The sequence below is a fragment of the Bufo gargarizans genome, chromosome 5 (assembly GCF_014858855.1).
Source record: "Bufo gargarizans isolate SCDJY-AF-19 chromosome 5, ASM1485885v1, whole genome shotgun sequence".
Lineage (NCBI taxonomy): Eukaryota > Metazoa > Chordata > Amphibia > Anura > Bufonidae > Bufo > Bufo gargarizans.
Window position 1 is genome coordinate 151,338,950 of NC_058084.1, and position 16,575 is coordinate 151,355,524.

General features: G+C 46.1%; 1 protein-coding gene across 1 annotated transcript in view; it reads left to right on the forward strand.

Moving 5' to 3' along the window:
* Nucleotides 1–16,575, forward strand: part of CEP192 (centrosomal protein 192) — a 175,616-nt gene that overhangs the window by 84,393 nt on the left and 74,648 nt on the right. Inside the window, 3 exon segments of the mRNA XM_044292847.1 lie at nucleotides 4,240–4,361; nucleotides 6,062–6,899; nucleotides 7,604–7,709. Of these exon segments, the coding sequence (XP_044148782.1) occupies nucleotides 4,240–4,361; nucleotides 6,062–6,899; nucleotides 7,604–7,709 (1,066 nt within the window).

Consider the following 16,575-nt stretch of genomic DNA (forward strand, 5'->3'; position numbering starts at 1 on the left):
TGGCATTTTTCAAGCTGCTGTTAGAGGAAGAGAAACTGATCTCAGTGCAGGTTTATCACTTGACGGGTTTCCTTTTAACTCCTGTAGAGAGATACAGTCCTGATCAAAAGTTTAAGACCACTTGTAAAATGGCAAAAAATCTTATTTTACATTGTTGGATCTTAACAAGGCTCCAAGTAGAGCTTTAACATGCAACAAGAAGAAATGAGTGAGACAAAACATTTTTTGAGCATTCAATTAATTGAAAATAACGATTCAACTGAAACAGGTTGTTTTTCAGCTGATCCAAATTTTAGGACCACACGCCTTTTAAAAGGCCAAATCTGTGCAAAGATGTGGATTCATTGTCATTTTCTGTCAGGTAGTCACACGTTGTGATGGCAAAGGCAATAAAACTCTCTTTTTGACCGTGGTCGGGTTGTTGAACTGCATAAGCAGGGTCTCTCACAGCGTGCCATCGCTGCTGATGTGGGACGCAGTAAGACAGTCATTTGGATAAGTGATCCTGAGGGTTATGGAACAAAAAAGTCAAGTGGAAGACCCAAAAAAATGTCATCGGCACTGAGCCGGAGGATCTAATTGGCTGTCCGTCAAGACACTGGACGATCCTTGACCCAAATTAAGGCCCTTACTGGTGCTGACTGCAGCCCCATAACCATCAGACGGCATCTGAGACTGAAGGGCTTCAAAAACAAGAAACGTCTTCAAAGACCTCGTCTCCTTGAACACCACAGAACTGCTTGTTTGGACTTTGCAAGAGAGCACCAAACATGGGACATTCAAAGGTGGAAGAAAGTTTTATTCTCTGATGATAAATTTAACCTTTATGGTCCTGATGGTTTCCAACGTTAATGGCATGACAAGCAGATCCCACCTACGATGTTTTCTACGCGCCACAGTGGAGGGGGTGCCATAATGGTCTGGGGTGCTTTTTTCTTCAGTGGAACAATGGAGCTTCAGGAAGTGCAGGGGCGTCAAACGGCCGCTGGCTATGTCCAGATGTTGCAGAGAGCATTCCTCATGACTGAGGGCCCTCGTCTGTGTGGTAACGACTAGGTTTTTCAACAGGACAACGCTACAGTACACAATGCCCGCAGGACAAGGGACTTCTTCCAGGAGAATAACATCACTCTTTTGGCCCATCCTGTGTGTTCCCCTGATCTAAATCTAATTGAGAACCTTTGGGGATGGATGGCAAGGGAAGTTTACAAAAAATGGACAACCATTCCAGACAGTAGATGGTCTTCGTGCGACTGTCTTTACCACTTGGAGAAATGTTCCCACTCACCTCATGGAAACTCTTGCATAAAGCATGCCGAAACGAATTTTGGAAGAGATAAACAATAACGGCGGAGCTACTCATTACTGAGTTCATGTTTGGAAGTTAGATTTCTGTTTTGGGGGGGGGGGGTTATTTTTTTTTTTTTTTTTTTTTTTTTTTTTGGAGGTGTGGTCCTAAACGTTTGATCAGCTGAAAAACAGCCTGTTTATTCGTTTTCATTAAATTGAATGCTCAAAATGTTTTCTCACTCCCATTTCTTCTTGTTGCATGTTGAAGCGCTACTTGGAACCTTGTTAAGATCCAGCCATGCTAAATATGATTTTTTTAGCCATTTTTCAAGTGGTCTTAAATTTTTGATCAGGACTGTATATGAGAAATGCCATGCTTTTATGCTATCTTTGAAAAAAGATAAGCCACAAACTGAAACATTGTGTGTATCTAGTTGTGTGTTTTTTGGCTTTTTGCGTCCTGGCACCTGGTCTGATCATCAATTTCAGGGAGCTTCTGCAGTGACTGGAGCTCTGGTGAGCACTGCGGGCTCCTGTGTGCTTTCCAAACAGTGCCGTACATTGCATAGCAGCTGTGCTTGGTATTGTATCTCAGTACCATTCACTTGAATGGGGCTGAGCTGCAACTAGGCCACATGAACGATTTATGGTGGCCTCACTGAGCACCCGGCAGGGGTTCTGGGTGTCTGACCCCTGCAGATTTGATATTGATGACATATCCTAAGAATAGATCTATACCTTTTTTTTCCTAATAACTTCTTTAACTTCAAAGTAACATCAGGCCACAAAATGGTTTTTTTTTTTATTAAACTGCTGTTTGATACCAGTCTAAGGGCCAGTTCACACGGCAGATTTAGATGTAGTCAAAATCCACCATGTGTACTGAAGCAAAACTGTTCACTTTATAATGCTGCTAAGCCATGAGTGGACACCTGCCACTTCACACCATGCCATGATGTCCCTTCTTTGAGTTGTTGGGGCTGTAAACTGCCAGTGCACGAACTACAGCGCAGCCTGCTATTGAAAAAAATGGCAGGCAGAGAGCACATGGCCGCACATCTGGAAATCCGTATGCAAGCTGATATCATATGTATACGCATCTGGAAAAACGGATCTGGTATTTTTATTTTTTGCATTTTTAAAGGTATGCACAGATCGGGAAATGACATCTGTTTTGCCGGAACACTAGGTACTCGATCCGGCATTAATAAATTTTAATGGAAAATAATGCCGGATCCAGCGTTACGGAATTTTGGCCGGCAACAATACGGTAAAGGGTCTGAACTGAAGACATCCAGATGCATACTGAACGGATTGTTCTCCATTCAGAATGCATTAGGGTAAAACGGAAGCATTTTTTTCCCGGTATTGAGCCCGTAGGACAGAACTCTATACCGGGAAAGAATAACGCTAGTGTCAAAGTACGGTCACCCTTTCTGGTAGCGTTGGAAGCTGCCAATGCTACTGTAGCAGTATAGAAACATAGAATGTGCCAGCAGATAAGAACCATTTGGCCCATCTAGTCTGCCCAATATACTGAATACTATGGATAGCAGCTGGCCCTATCTTATATGAAGGATGGCCTTATGCCTATCCCATACATGCTTAAACTCCTTCACTGTATTTGCAGCTACCACTTCTGCAGGAAGGCTATTCCATGCATCCTCTACTCTCTCAGTAAAGTAATACTTCCTGATATTACTTTTAAACCTTTGCCCCTCTAATTTAAAACTATGTCCTCTTGTAGCAGTTTTTCTTCTTTGAAATTTTCTCTCCTCGTTTACCTTGTTGATTCCCTTTATGTATTTAAAAGTTTCTATCATATCCCCTCTGTCTCATCTTTCTTCCAAGCTATACATGTTAAGGTCCTTTGATCTCTCCTGGTAAGTTTTATCCTGCAATCCATGTACTAGTTTAGTAGCTCTTCTCTGAACTCTCTCCTAAGTATCAATATCCTTCTGGAGATATGGTCTCCAGTACTGAGCACAATACTCCAAATGAGGTCTCACTAGTGCTCTGTAGAGCGGCATGAGCACCTCCCTCTTTCTACTGGTAATTCCTCTCCCTATACACCCAAGCATTCTGCTAGCATTTCCTGCTGCTCTATGACATTGTCTGCCTACCTTTAAGTCTTATGAAATAATGACCCCTAAAACCCCCCCTTTTCCTCAGATACTGAGGTTAGGACTGTATCACTGATTTTATATTCTGCTCTTGGGTTTTTACCAGGTGCATTATCTTGCACTTATCTTGCAACATGAAATTTTAGTTGCCAGATTTTTGACCATTCCTCTAGTTTTCCTAAGTCCTTTTCCATTTGGTGTATCCCTCCAGGAACATCAACCCTGTTACAAATCTTTGTGTCATCAGCAAAAAGACACACCTTACCATCGAGGCCCTCTGCAATTTCGCTGATAAAGATATTAAACAATATGGGTCCCAGAACAGATCTCTGAGGTACCCCACTGGTAACAAGACCATGGTCTAATTATACTCCATTGACTACAGCCCTGTGTTGTCTGTCCCTCAGCCACTGCCTAAACCATTCAACAATATGGGAGTCCAAGCCCAAAGACTGCAATTTATTGATAAGCCTTCTATGTGGGACAGTATCAAAAACCTTACTAAAGTCCAGATAAGCGATGTCTACTGCACCTCCGCCATCTATTATTTTAGTCACCCAATCAAAAAATCTATAAGATTCTATACAAGAAGTATCTACATGGTTTTAGGTCATGTTGCCTTGTATTCATAACTTTTCTCCACTTTTTGACTACAGTCTGATTTTAGAATTGTAGGTTGACATCTGCAAGAATCTTTTACTTATACAAAATTGCCATTCGTTTCATATTAAGTGGTGTGTTATATATTTGAGATCTTCATTTAGGTATGTTTTTTTCTTCTACTCCAATAATGACTGATTTACGTGTATTTCTTCATTTTACCTAGAAGACCTTGGATGTTTAGCAGATGATCAGAAACTATCATCTACCACATTTGATGTAAGAATGCCAGAAAGTAAACGGGATATAGATGCACTTGGTAAAGAAGAATACAAGGGGAGTGCAGAGGTATATTCGCAGGGTTAAACAGATTTTGTGATGATTAACAGATATGACTACAATGCTTAGGTTTCCCGTAACCCAGTATCTCCCAGTATTTTTTTTGTGTACTACATACTATAAGTAATAATATGTACTATATTTTTGACTTTGTAAGATGTACTCAAACCCCCCCTCTTAAAGGTTAAGGGGGGAGGGGGGGGGGGGGGAGGGGAGAGTCAGTGCGTCTTATAAAGCAAACCTGCCCAGAAAATGGCCGTCACATTGCAGGCCAATATCCAGGCATGCGCCACCGGCGTAAACAAGTGAGGCGGCGCCCTCTAGGAGAAAGTGTGGAGCAGGTGGTGGCCAATGAAGCCGAATGCTGCCTGCCTGCCTGCCTGTATGCCTGTATGTCCTGTGCTCGCAGCTGGGGTGCTCCAAGACAGGGGGAAAGGTCAGAGGAGAGTAATTCACCCTGCATATTGAGCTGACTGGTGAGTGCTGGCGGGAAGTGCTGCTCCGCCTCCTCCATTAATCAGTGTATTCGGTCACCCACCCAGCTGCTCGCCTCTGCTGTAAGAGGAAGTTACTGGGCCGCTGCAGACCCTGAGTCAGCACTGCTATCACCTGGGTCGCCACCTGAATTTCCTGGGTGAGTTACAGCCAGGATATGAAGGGGAGCTCAGGGGCTGACCTGGACATTAAATATGTATGAATATAAATCTATAGGAATGCACCTATGCTCTGTTTTACAGGGGTGTTTTGTTAAAGGAAACCTGTCAGCACCAAAATGGACCATAAACCGCCAGCAGTACCTTAAAGCTGTTGACATGAGATTTCTAATGATGATTTTGTGTCTGCTGTCCTAGGTGCACGATTACTGTAAAACAACTTTTGCTCCCCACAAAAGCTGTATGCAAATAAGGTTCTCGAAGTCAAGGGGGCAGCGGCTTCCATGCTTGGTCAAGCTCCCTGCCCCCCTTCCTGTCCATTCGCATCTTATTGATGGCCTTTTGGATTATTTCAGGTGCGATTCCATCCTTAAATTTTTTGCATGTGCCGTACAATCTAATCTCCGCCGGCTCAGCATTGATCCCTGTTGTCTTGTGCTTGATTCAACGAGTCAATGTGTAGGTACTCCTGATCCTGCAACTGATGCAGGGTAATGTTCTCTGAAGCGCTTGATGACGTGAGTCTGCACCTGTGCATTGACCCGATGCCAAGTATGCTACAGAAGAATTGAGATCCTTTGGCGCATGCGTGAATTCTCAGGATGGAATTGCGCCTGAAAAAAAATCTATACGGCCAGAAAATCCGAAGGGGAGGGAAGGGAGCGTTGTCAAGTTGACGTAGAGTGAAAGCTGCTGCCTCCTTGACTGCAAGAACCTCCTTTGCATATGACGTTACAGCGATCATGCATCTCAGACATATTACACAAGACAATCATTAGAAACCTGATGTCAACAGCTTTAAGGTACTGCTGGCGGGTTATGGTTTATTTTGGTGCAGACAGGTTCCCTTTTAAGGATGAGGTGGCTTATAGTAAAGCGTTTTTATATTAAATGTGACTACAACTCCTTTTAACCATGTCAGTCGTTCAGATCTCCAGATTCCAAATTTAATATAATTGGATCCGGGGGTCTTGAGGGACAATTGTTTATGTAATAATAAACCATAAAAAATACTTGAAGTATTAATTTGCTGTGCTATTTGTTTTTGTTTTGTAGCGGCAGCTATTTGGTTCATTTAAACCTGACCAAACCACTGAAACCACCATGCTTAGTATGAGCACGATTGCATCGGCACTAGCAAATGCATCTTGCAGTGCTGACCCTTCTGAGTTTGCAGCCATGATCATGGCGTTGTCAAATAAAAATAAAGAAAAAATGTTGCACGAGTCTGTAGGACATCAGCAATCAAAACAGTTGTTGAATTTGTCTGGGCAAAATGCCGGAAATTTTGATATGGAAAGATACCTTAAAGCTACAATTAAAAATGACCAAGAAAATGATTTGGAAAGCTTTATGCAGTCTGTAAAGGATTTTACCTGGGACTTGTCTTTGGGCTATAAACAGCCTTTACAAGATTCGGCTGTGGAATTGGCCAATATCACAGACGTTCAAAAGCAGGATTTAAGAAAGCCAGAGTTTGACGTTCAAGTTGGTTGTGATACTCTGCAGTCCGCTAACAGCGCCTCTTCCTGCAATCTCAGTACTCAGAACAGCCGCCTCTCAGAAATACCTGAAATAAAACGTAGCGCTTCCAGGAACTCTGTCCCTAGCCCAAACCAAGAACATGAAACGCAAAATAAGAGATCTTCAGCTATTGCCCCACTAAACCGGAGTCCTTCAGAAGATGAGGCAAAGAGAGGCAAAAACAGCCACAAAGAGAGTAACTCTTTAAAATCATGTATTTTAAGTAGTCCAAAGAAAACTGGTTCTCCTTTATCAAATGATCCAAATTCTGCACCATGTTCAAAGGAGACCTATAATGTACGTAATGGTCATTCTCAGAAGCATGTTAGTTTCCAGCCGCCTTCAAGTGGCATCCATCCGAAGATGTCAGGTAAATTAACAAACTTAAATGCCACTATATTAAGATAATTAGGGGTGCCTTTATGTATTTCATCTGTTGCCATTTTAACACCTCCGTTTACAGCACAAAGTCTCCTTATTGTAACTTTGCAATTATCAATGTTATCTTGTGCTGCCATTGAGTTGCATCCTGTACTGCTTCAGAGCTGCATTCACAGTTCTGCTTGCTTTTATTAAAACCAGTCAGCCTCTGTAACTGTGTCCTTTTAATTGTAGAGCTTGTACACTTAACAGGATGCTTAGTAGAAGCGTCTTGTGATTTCTTTTTTTCCATTTAACATAACAAATTTAAATTAGTGTGAACACAGGTAAATGGAGTCACTGATTCATGATTTAATGTAAAAAATTAAAATCAGACATATAGTACATGACAACCTCCTTCTTACAAAGCTAGAACCAGCCCTGTACCTCACATGGATCCAGAGATCTCCACATTCATTGCTCTGCTAGATTCACATCCAACTTTCAGCTCAGGCGGTGTCCCTTCTGCTGCAGCGCTCTCCCTATGACAACTCAGGAGGCAGTTGAAGGTTGAACTGAGTATGTGCGTCCACTTCAGCCAGGTGGACAGAGAAATAAGGAAAGAATTTTATACCTTTTTTGTGTTCCTTTCTGTGTGACATTGGTGCATCCATGACTTGCTGTCAAACCAACTGTTTCTCCTCTATTTTCCAGACTGTGTGCATACAGTAGAAGAGGAGCAGTACAGTTTTAGACCATCTACTTCCCCTTTGATTCATTCATCCCCGAGCCAGGATTCCATAAAGCTTTCTGAGAAGGGGTATCTTTGTCATTTTTATTTATTTTTATTTATAATTTGAAATTTTATCTTAGAAGCAAAAACCATAACACAGTGCCAGATCAATCGCACAATGGGCACCAACGACGCCTGACACGTCATGAAAGGGACTGACCCATTTCAACAGTTGCCAGGATGTGCCATAAATGTCTGATAGGTCCAAGTCCCACTTCTGGACCCACTCTTATCTCCAGAATAGAGTCCCTGAAGTGAAGGGAGAGCAGTTGTGCCTACACAACCCACTTCTATTCGACGCTGTGAGAGTTTTGAGAATAGTTGAACTCTGACTTTGTTCAGAGAGGTGCCCACTGTAGCACAGGTTGCTCTTTATTCACTGCTATGGGACTTCTAAAAATTACTAAGCATGTTATGTAAGTCTTATAGAAGTCAATGGAGAGGATGATGCACATGCACGTCGTGCTCCCCTTCACTTCGAGGGCCCTGTTCTTTAGATGGGATTGCGTCCCAGAGGTTGGACACATACCTGACACACATGGCATGTCTTAGATACGTCATAAATGTTGAGATGCCTCAACCCCTTTCTTACATTATTCATTTGTGATTTTCTGGCGTTTTGACAGGAAGAAAAGTGATCGCTGCTGCACTGCCCTTCCATCCAATGTGGCAGACTCTGAGGCTGGTTGAGCCTGTAGATATGATCATAGCCTTAGGCCTCATGCACACGACCGTTTTTTTTTCCCGTTTACTGGCCGTTTTTTGCGTTCCGTATACGGTCCGTATACGGAACCATTCATTTCAATGGTTCCGCAAAAAAAACTGAATGTACTCCGTATGCATTCCGTTTCCGTATTTCCGTTCCGTTTTAACATAGAACATGTCCTATTATTGCCCGCAAATCACAGTCCGTGGCTCCATCCAAGTCAATGGATCCGCAAAAAAAACTTATCCGTATGTCTTCCGTTTCCGTTCCGTTTTTTTTCCTGAACCATCTATTGAAAATGTTATGGCCAACCCAATTTTATCTATGTAATTACTGTATACTGTATATGCCATACGGAAAAACGGAACAGAAACGGAAACACAACGGAAACAAAAAACGGAACAGCGGATCCATGAAAAACGGGCCGCAAAACACTGAAAAAGCCATACGGTCGTGTGCAATAGGCCTTAGGCTCTGTTCTTATCAGAATTGTGGCTTCCATTTAGCTTATAATGGGTTTTCTGGGGGTGTCCATAATCTCAGGGGTAATACCTGTCCATGCTGCTTTGCTTTTCATATTGAGAAAAACTGCAACGGCGGGCTCCTAAAGCAGGTGGGCATACACAGATTAATGTCGCTGCAATCAGATGACAGCCTGATGTGTATGGGGTGTCCTGACTTTCACACACAAGCAGATTTCTGATGGAAAAGGATTGGGCACTTGTATTTCAACATGCCTAATCCTTTTTTTTCCCAAGGGACATAAGTCACCACTAGAGGTGTCTGGTAGCTTACTCCTGCTAATCAGAGCATAGGTCATCAATATTAAAAGCCCGGACAACACCTATAATGTATATTATACTCTTCCGAAATGTATTCTGTATATTGTGTAATGTTTTGCTCTGTAGAGATGGAATCCATTCTATAGGTAGCGTACTAAAAGTAGAGCCATATATTTAGAGTTTGATGTGAATAGGGAAATGTATAATGCTGTATAGGTGTAAAACCTGCAGTAAGGGCCCTTGCACACTGTCGGGCGGTAATAATTCAATTAAGAATTATTAATTATGGTCATAAAATAATTTAATCATGAAAAAATAAAATTTGTCAAATTCTTGAAATCATGACCTGGTGAATTGTAGACAAACTAATCAATACAATTCACATCTGAGTCCGACTATTTCCTCAGATAATAAGTTCTTTTTGACATGAGATGACGTTAATGATAAAATTGTAATTCTGCATTATACAATAATACAGGGTATTATAAAGATATGCACATTTATTGGTTACAATGTAATAAACATATATAAGTAAATAAACACAATGATACATGCAAATGAATATATTCAGCATTGATATAAAGCATTACAAGCTTAACAATACATGTGAGTGGAAATAACTTGTCACATTATAACCAAACTATTATTAGGTTAGGATATAAAAATAGGAACATAAGTGATATACATCACTTCTGTTCAGAGGAAACCTCATGATATCAGGATGGGCGTGTCTAATCCTAGACATCAATATGGAATGCTAAATACATTCCGGCCCTTTCTAACAAACTACACATCACATGACTTCATGATGGGAAAATCCATTTAAGGCTATAACTTAGAAGAGATAACTGTATCCTTCCGCCCCACCCTGGACTATTTTTACACATACAGACGTGGACAAAATTGTTGGTACCCTTTGGTCAATGAAAGAAAAAGTCACAATGGTCACAGAAATAACTTTAATCTGACAAAAGTAATAATAAATTAAAATTCTATAAATGTTAACCAATGAAAGTCAGACATTGTTTTTCAACCATGCTTCAACAGAATTATGTAAAAAAATAAACTCATGAAACAGGCATGGACAAAAATGATGGTACCCCTAACTTAATATTTTGTTGCGCAACCTTTTGAGGCAATCACTGCAATCAAACGCTTCCTGTAACTGTCAATGAGACATCTGCACCTCTCAGCAGGTATTTTGGCCCACTCCTCATGAGCAAACTGCTCCAGTTGTGTCCGGTTTGAAGGGTGCCTTTTCCAGACTGCATGTTTCAGCTCCTTCCAAAGATGCTCAATAGGATTGAGGTCAGGGCTCATAGAAGGCCACTTTAGAATAGTCCAATTTTTTCCTCTTAGCCATTCTTGGGTGTTTTTAGCGGTGTGTTTTGGGTCATTGTCCTGTTGCAAGACCCATGACCTGCGACTGAGACCAAGCTTTCTGACACTGGCTAGTACATTTCTCTCTAGAATTCCTTGATAGTCTTGAGATTTCATTGTACCCTGCACAGATTCAAGACACCCTGTGCCAGACGCAGCAAAGCAGCCCCAGAACATAACAGAGCCTCCTCCATGTTTCACAGTAGGGACAGTGTTCTTTTCTTGATATGCTTCATTTTTTCGTCTGTGAACATACAGCTGATGTGCCTTGGCAAAAACTTCGATTTTTGTCTCATCTGTCCACAGGACATTCTCCCAGAAGCTTTGTGGCTTGTCAACATGTAGTTTGGCATATTCCAGTCTTGCTTTTTTATGATTCGTTTTCAACAATGGTGTCCTCCTTGGTCGTCTCCCATGTAGTCCACTTTGGCTCAAACAACGACGGATGGTGCGATCTGACACTGATGTTCCTTGAGCATGAAGTTCACCTTGAATCTCTTTAGAAGTCTTTCTAGGCTCTTTTGTTACCATTCGGATTATCCGTCTCTTAGATTTGTCATCAATTTTCCTCCTGCGGCCACGTCCAGGGAGGTTGGCTACAGTCCCATGGATCTTAAACTTATGAATAATATGTGCAACTGTACTCACAGGAACATCTAGTTGCTTGGAGATGGTCTTATAGCCTTTACCTTTAACATGCTTGTCTATAATTTTCTTTCTGATCTCTTGAGACAGCTCTTTCCTTTGCTTCCTCTGGTCCATGTCGAGTGTGGTACACACCATATCACCAAACAACACAGTGATTACCTGGAGCCATATATATAGGCCCAATGGCTGATTACAAGGTTGTAGACACCTGTGATGCTAATTAGTGGACACACCTTGAATTAACATGTCCCTTTGGTCACATTATGTTCTGTGTTTTCTAGGGGTACCATCATTTTTGTCCATGCCTGTTTCATGAGTTTATTTTTTTACATAATTCTGTTGAAGCATGGTTGAAAAACAATGTCTGACTTTCATTGGTTAACATTTATAGAATTTTAATTTATTATTACTTTTGTCAGATTAAAGTTATTTCTGTGACCATTGTGACTTTTTCTTTCATTGACCAAAGGGTACCAACAATTTTGTCCACGTCTGTATAACTATGGTAAGACTATTAAGACAAATAGCGGGGGATCTAGGATCTTTGCTAGACCATATCTTAAATAGGAAGGACTTGAAACAAGTCTTTCCTGTGGGAATCCATCACTTAGCTTGGCGAAGAAAAAAAATAATAATTCATATATCTCTCTCTCTATCTCTCTCTCTCTCTATCTCTCTCTCTATCTCTCTCTCTCTATCTCTCTCTCTATCTCTCTCTCTCTATCTCTCTCTCTATCTCTCTCTCTCTCTATCTCTCTCTCTCTCTATCTCTCTCTCTATCTCTATATCTCTCTCTCTATCTCTATCTCTATTTCTCGCCCATTTTCCTTGGGGGACACAGACCTTGGGTATAGCTCAGCTCCCTAGGAGGCGTGACACTAAGTAAAACTGTTAAGCCCCTCCTCCATCAGCTATACCCTCAGCCTGGAGATAGAGGCTACCAGTTTTAGCTTAGTGTCCAAGGAGGCAAGACACTCCCTGCTACTGCAGGGCTGTTTTCTCCTTGTTATTTTTACTTTTTCTTCTAATTTTGTTATTTTATTTTTTCCTAGGGATACCAGAGACGCATTAGACCTCTCTGCTCTCCCGGGGTTGAGCTGCGCCAGTGCCAACTTATCTGCACTGCTGCCTCCCCCACAGAAGCAATAGGAGGATCTGGGCAGCAATGGCTCCCCTACATCCCGCCAGCTAGGGGGTCGCCCGCACGCCAAGCCCCTCTTCCAGCTTCCTGCCACTGCGGTGCCAGTGGCTGAAGGGGCGACCCTGCTGGAAAGGACTGAGGGTGAAGACGTCGGACGGTGAGATGGCTATTCCAGCCCATACCCCGTCCCTATCTGCAGCATCTACCCCTCTGGGTAAGGGGGGCACCCGTGGTCGCTCATTCTGAGCGCTCATCTGCAGGACAATGCAGCACAGCAGCATCCTCAGCACCCCCACGCCATTCCCCCCCACGCTGCTATCTTTCTCCCCCCCTCCCCCTCATTCGGGGCTGACTCCATTTTTCTCTTCTCTCTCTCCCCCTTCCCGCCGAGAACGGGGGGCGGGGCTTAGCGGTCCCGACAGGGGGCGGGGCTTACGCGCGCGTCATTTTGGGGGCGGAGCTACGTTCTCCTTCACAGGAGACATTTCAAGCGCTGGAGGGGGCGGAGCTTGTTCCCCGCGCTTTCTGCTGAGGTTTCCCGCGCTTCCTCACTCCTGACAGGAAGCTGGGACACGGTGGGGGACTCTAACCTCCTGTGTACATCGCTCGGCTTCTGTGGGCGCTCTCTGCTGCTCTCTGCTGCTCACTGCTGTTCACTGCTTCTCTGCTGCTGCTGATCTGGGCCATCTCCTGACGTTCTTCTGAGGCACTGGTAGGACAGTTAACCCTCTCCTAACCCTCCTGGTCATAGCTGCTATAACCCTTTGTGGTCTCTATATTAGAGTACAACCACACTTCAGCATGTCAGATCCCACAGGTGCCCCCAAACCCTGGTACCATGCCTGTACCGCCTGTAAGGAACTTTTTCCGCGGGGGCAATCTGAGCCGCATTGCCTTGCATGTCAGGCCCCGGTGCAGGGCCCGCTTCCCGCTGCGCCCCCCGGTGCCTCTGAACCCCCTGACTGGGCTAGGTCTCTGTCTCAGGCGGTGGAAAGCCTTACACACGTAGTGGGCCGTCTCGTGGATAGACCGCCTCTCCCGCAGGCTGCCACAATCCCTGTCGCACCCGCTGGGACTACCGTTTCTGCCGCCCCCACTGGTTCCCTGCCTCCCAGCGAATCTTCCAGGGCCCGGCATACTCAGAAACGTTCAAGGGTTGAGCGCACATCTTCTCCAGATGCTTCGCTCTCTCCGCCATGCGTGCGAGCTCAGTCAAGTCTATCCTCTCAAAGGGATACGCTTTCTGAGGGAGGACTGGCGGATTCGGACGTGGACATGGACTCAGAGCTTCCGTCCAAATTGGCGTCCGCGGTGGGGCATCTTGTCACTAGCATCCGTGATACCTTTCAGCTACACGATGACCCCCCCAGCTCTGAACAGGCCGGCGTGTCCTTTCTCCGCCCCAAACAGGCCTCCAAGGTTTTTCCCATACACACTGATTTTTCTTCTGTGGTATCCAAGGCTTGGACTCGGCCTAACGTCCGCTTTATTACACCCAAAAAGCTGGACATTTGTTATCCCTTTCCAGCGGATTCTGTGACCACGTGGACATCCCCGCCTAAGGTTGATCCTCCCGTGGCTCGCCTGTCCAAAAGCACTACTATTCCTGTACAGGACGGATCTTCCCTCCAGTCTGTTGAGGACCGTCGTACGGAATCCCTCTCCAAGGCCATATTTACTGCCTCTGGTTCGGCCCTTAGACCGGTCTTTGCCTCCGCCTGGGTTGGCAAAGCGGTCTCTGAATGGGGTTTGCAACTGGAACGGGAGTTAGGGTCGGACGTCCCTGTTCAGGACCTCCGTTCCTTAGCCCAACTAATTGTTCAGGCCGGAAAATTCGTCTGTGAGGCCTCCCTTGATGCGGGTGCCCTCATTGCCCGTTCCTCTGCCCTGGCAGTTTCTGTCAGGAGGGAACTCTGGCTGAAGGTTTGGGTGGCGGACGCCGCTTCCAAACGCTCTTTGGCCGGCCTACCATTCACGGGTTCCCGCCTGTTCGGAACCCGTCTGGACGAACTTATATCAGAGGCCACGGGTGGGAAGTGTACTCACCTCCCCCAGTCCAGGCCAATGGGCGCCCCCCGTGGTCGCGCTGGTTAGTCCCATTTTCGGTCCTTTCGCAAGCCCACCGGGTCTAGACCCGCGGCCAGTTCTTCTTCCTCTGGCCCAGCCCAGGATAGACGCAAGAAGCCGTTTTTTCGGACGCAACCTACCTGGCGCAAGTCCCAGCCTGCACGGGCTCCCACAGGCCAGCAGCCCTCTGCCTGAAGGTGCGCCCCCACCTTCTCCTATTCAGGAACGTATGGCGGGCCCACATCTCAGACGCATGGGCGCTCGAGATTGTATCTTGCGGATACAAAATCGAATTTGCGTCCATTCCGCCAGACCGTTTCTTCCGATCCCGTCCTCCGCGAGATCCCGTACGAGTGGCCGCCTTCTTCGCGGCCATTCACTCTCTAATGGACAAGGGTGTCGTCGCCCCCGTGCCTCCGACGGAAAGGTTCAGGGGGTTCTACTCGAACCTCTTTGTGGTTCCCAAGAAGGAAGGCTCAGTGCGTCCGATCTTGGACCTAAAACGCCTGAACCGTTTTCTCCGACTGCAGAGATTCCGGATGGAGTCTCTCAGGTCCGCAGTGGCCTCCCTGGAAAGAGGGGATTTCATGGCCTCAATTGACATTCAGGATGCATACCTCCACGTTCCGGTTGCTCCATGTCATCACCGCTTCCTGCGCTTCGCGGTGGGGGACGATCACTTCCAATTCGTCGCCCTTCCCTTTGGTCTGGCGACGGCTCCTCGAGTGTTCACCAAGGTCCTGGCCCCTGTCTTGGCCCTTCTACGTTCAAGAAGTGTTTTTCTTCTCCCATACTTGGACGACATCCTGGTCAAGGCACCCTCCTTCTCTCAGACATCCCGCAGTGTGGAACTCACTCTGGAGACCCTGACGCGGTTCGGTTGGATTATCAACCACCCCAAATCTTCCCTTACCCCCTCCAGACGGCTGATCTTCCTGGGGATGCTCCTGGATACAGAGTTGGCGGAGGTCCGCCTTCCGTCGGACAAGCGTCTGGCCCTTCGCGGGTCGGTTCGCAGTCTCCTCCGTCATCACCGCCCTTCCCTCAGATCCAGCATGCGGTTGTTGGGAAAGATGGTTGCCTGTTTCGAAGCGGTGCCGTTCGCACAATTCCGATCCCGCACCTTTCAGAGGGCAATTCTGTCGGCCTGGGACAAATCACAGAGGAGTCTGGACAGGACCTTTCTTCTGCCTCCCCTGGCTCGGGCTTCCCTCGGCTGGTGGTTGCATATCCCTCTAAGGGGGAAGTCCTTCCGTCCACTGAACTGGCTGGTGATTACCACAGATGCCAGCTTACGGGGGTGGGGGGGGGTTTTCCCTCCCCGGTCCGTCCAGGGCGTTTGGTCTCTATCGGAGTCCAGACTTCCAATCAATATTCTGGAACTGAGGGCGATTCTTCTGTCCCTCAGACACTGGACCCATCTGCTGAGGGGCCACCCTGTTCGGATCCAATCGGACAATGCCACGGCTGTGGCATACATAAACCATCAGGGAGGCACTCGCAGCGATGCAAGAGGTGACCCTCATTCTCCTCTGGGCGGAGACGCACGTGCCGGCCTTATCTGCGATTTACATCCCGGGGGTGGACAACTGGGCGGCGGATTTCCTCAGCCGGTCCACCATCGACCCGGGAGAATGGTCCCTGCACCCAGAGGTGTTCGAAGCCCTTTGTCTTCGCTGGGGTCGCCCCGACGTGGACCTCATGGCCTCCAAATTCAACCACAAGGTCCCCCTATACCTGGCCAGGGCACGGGACCCGAAGGCATACGGCGCCGACGCGCTCGTCCTTCCGTGGCGCGAATTCTCCCTTCTGTACGTCTTTCCTCCTTTTCCCCTCCTGCCACGGGTTCTTCGGAGGATCGCGGCAGAGGGCGTCCCCGCGATTCTAATCGCCCCGGATTGGCCCCGCCGGTCTTGGTACGCCGACCTAATGTTGCTGTTGGCAGACGCACCGTGGCCACTGCCCTCCAGGGAAGACCTTCTCTCTCAGGGACCGATCTTCCACGAGCATTTAGGCTCGCTACGTTTGACGGCGTGGCTATTGAGACCGCCGTCTTAACGCGACGGGGTTTCTCCGCGGACGTAGTCCGCACCATGATCTGGGCTCGTAAGCCCGTATCCTCTAGGATCTACCATCGGGTTTGGAGGTCCTATCTGGGGTTCTGTGAGT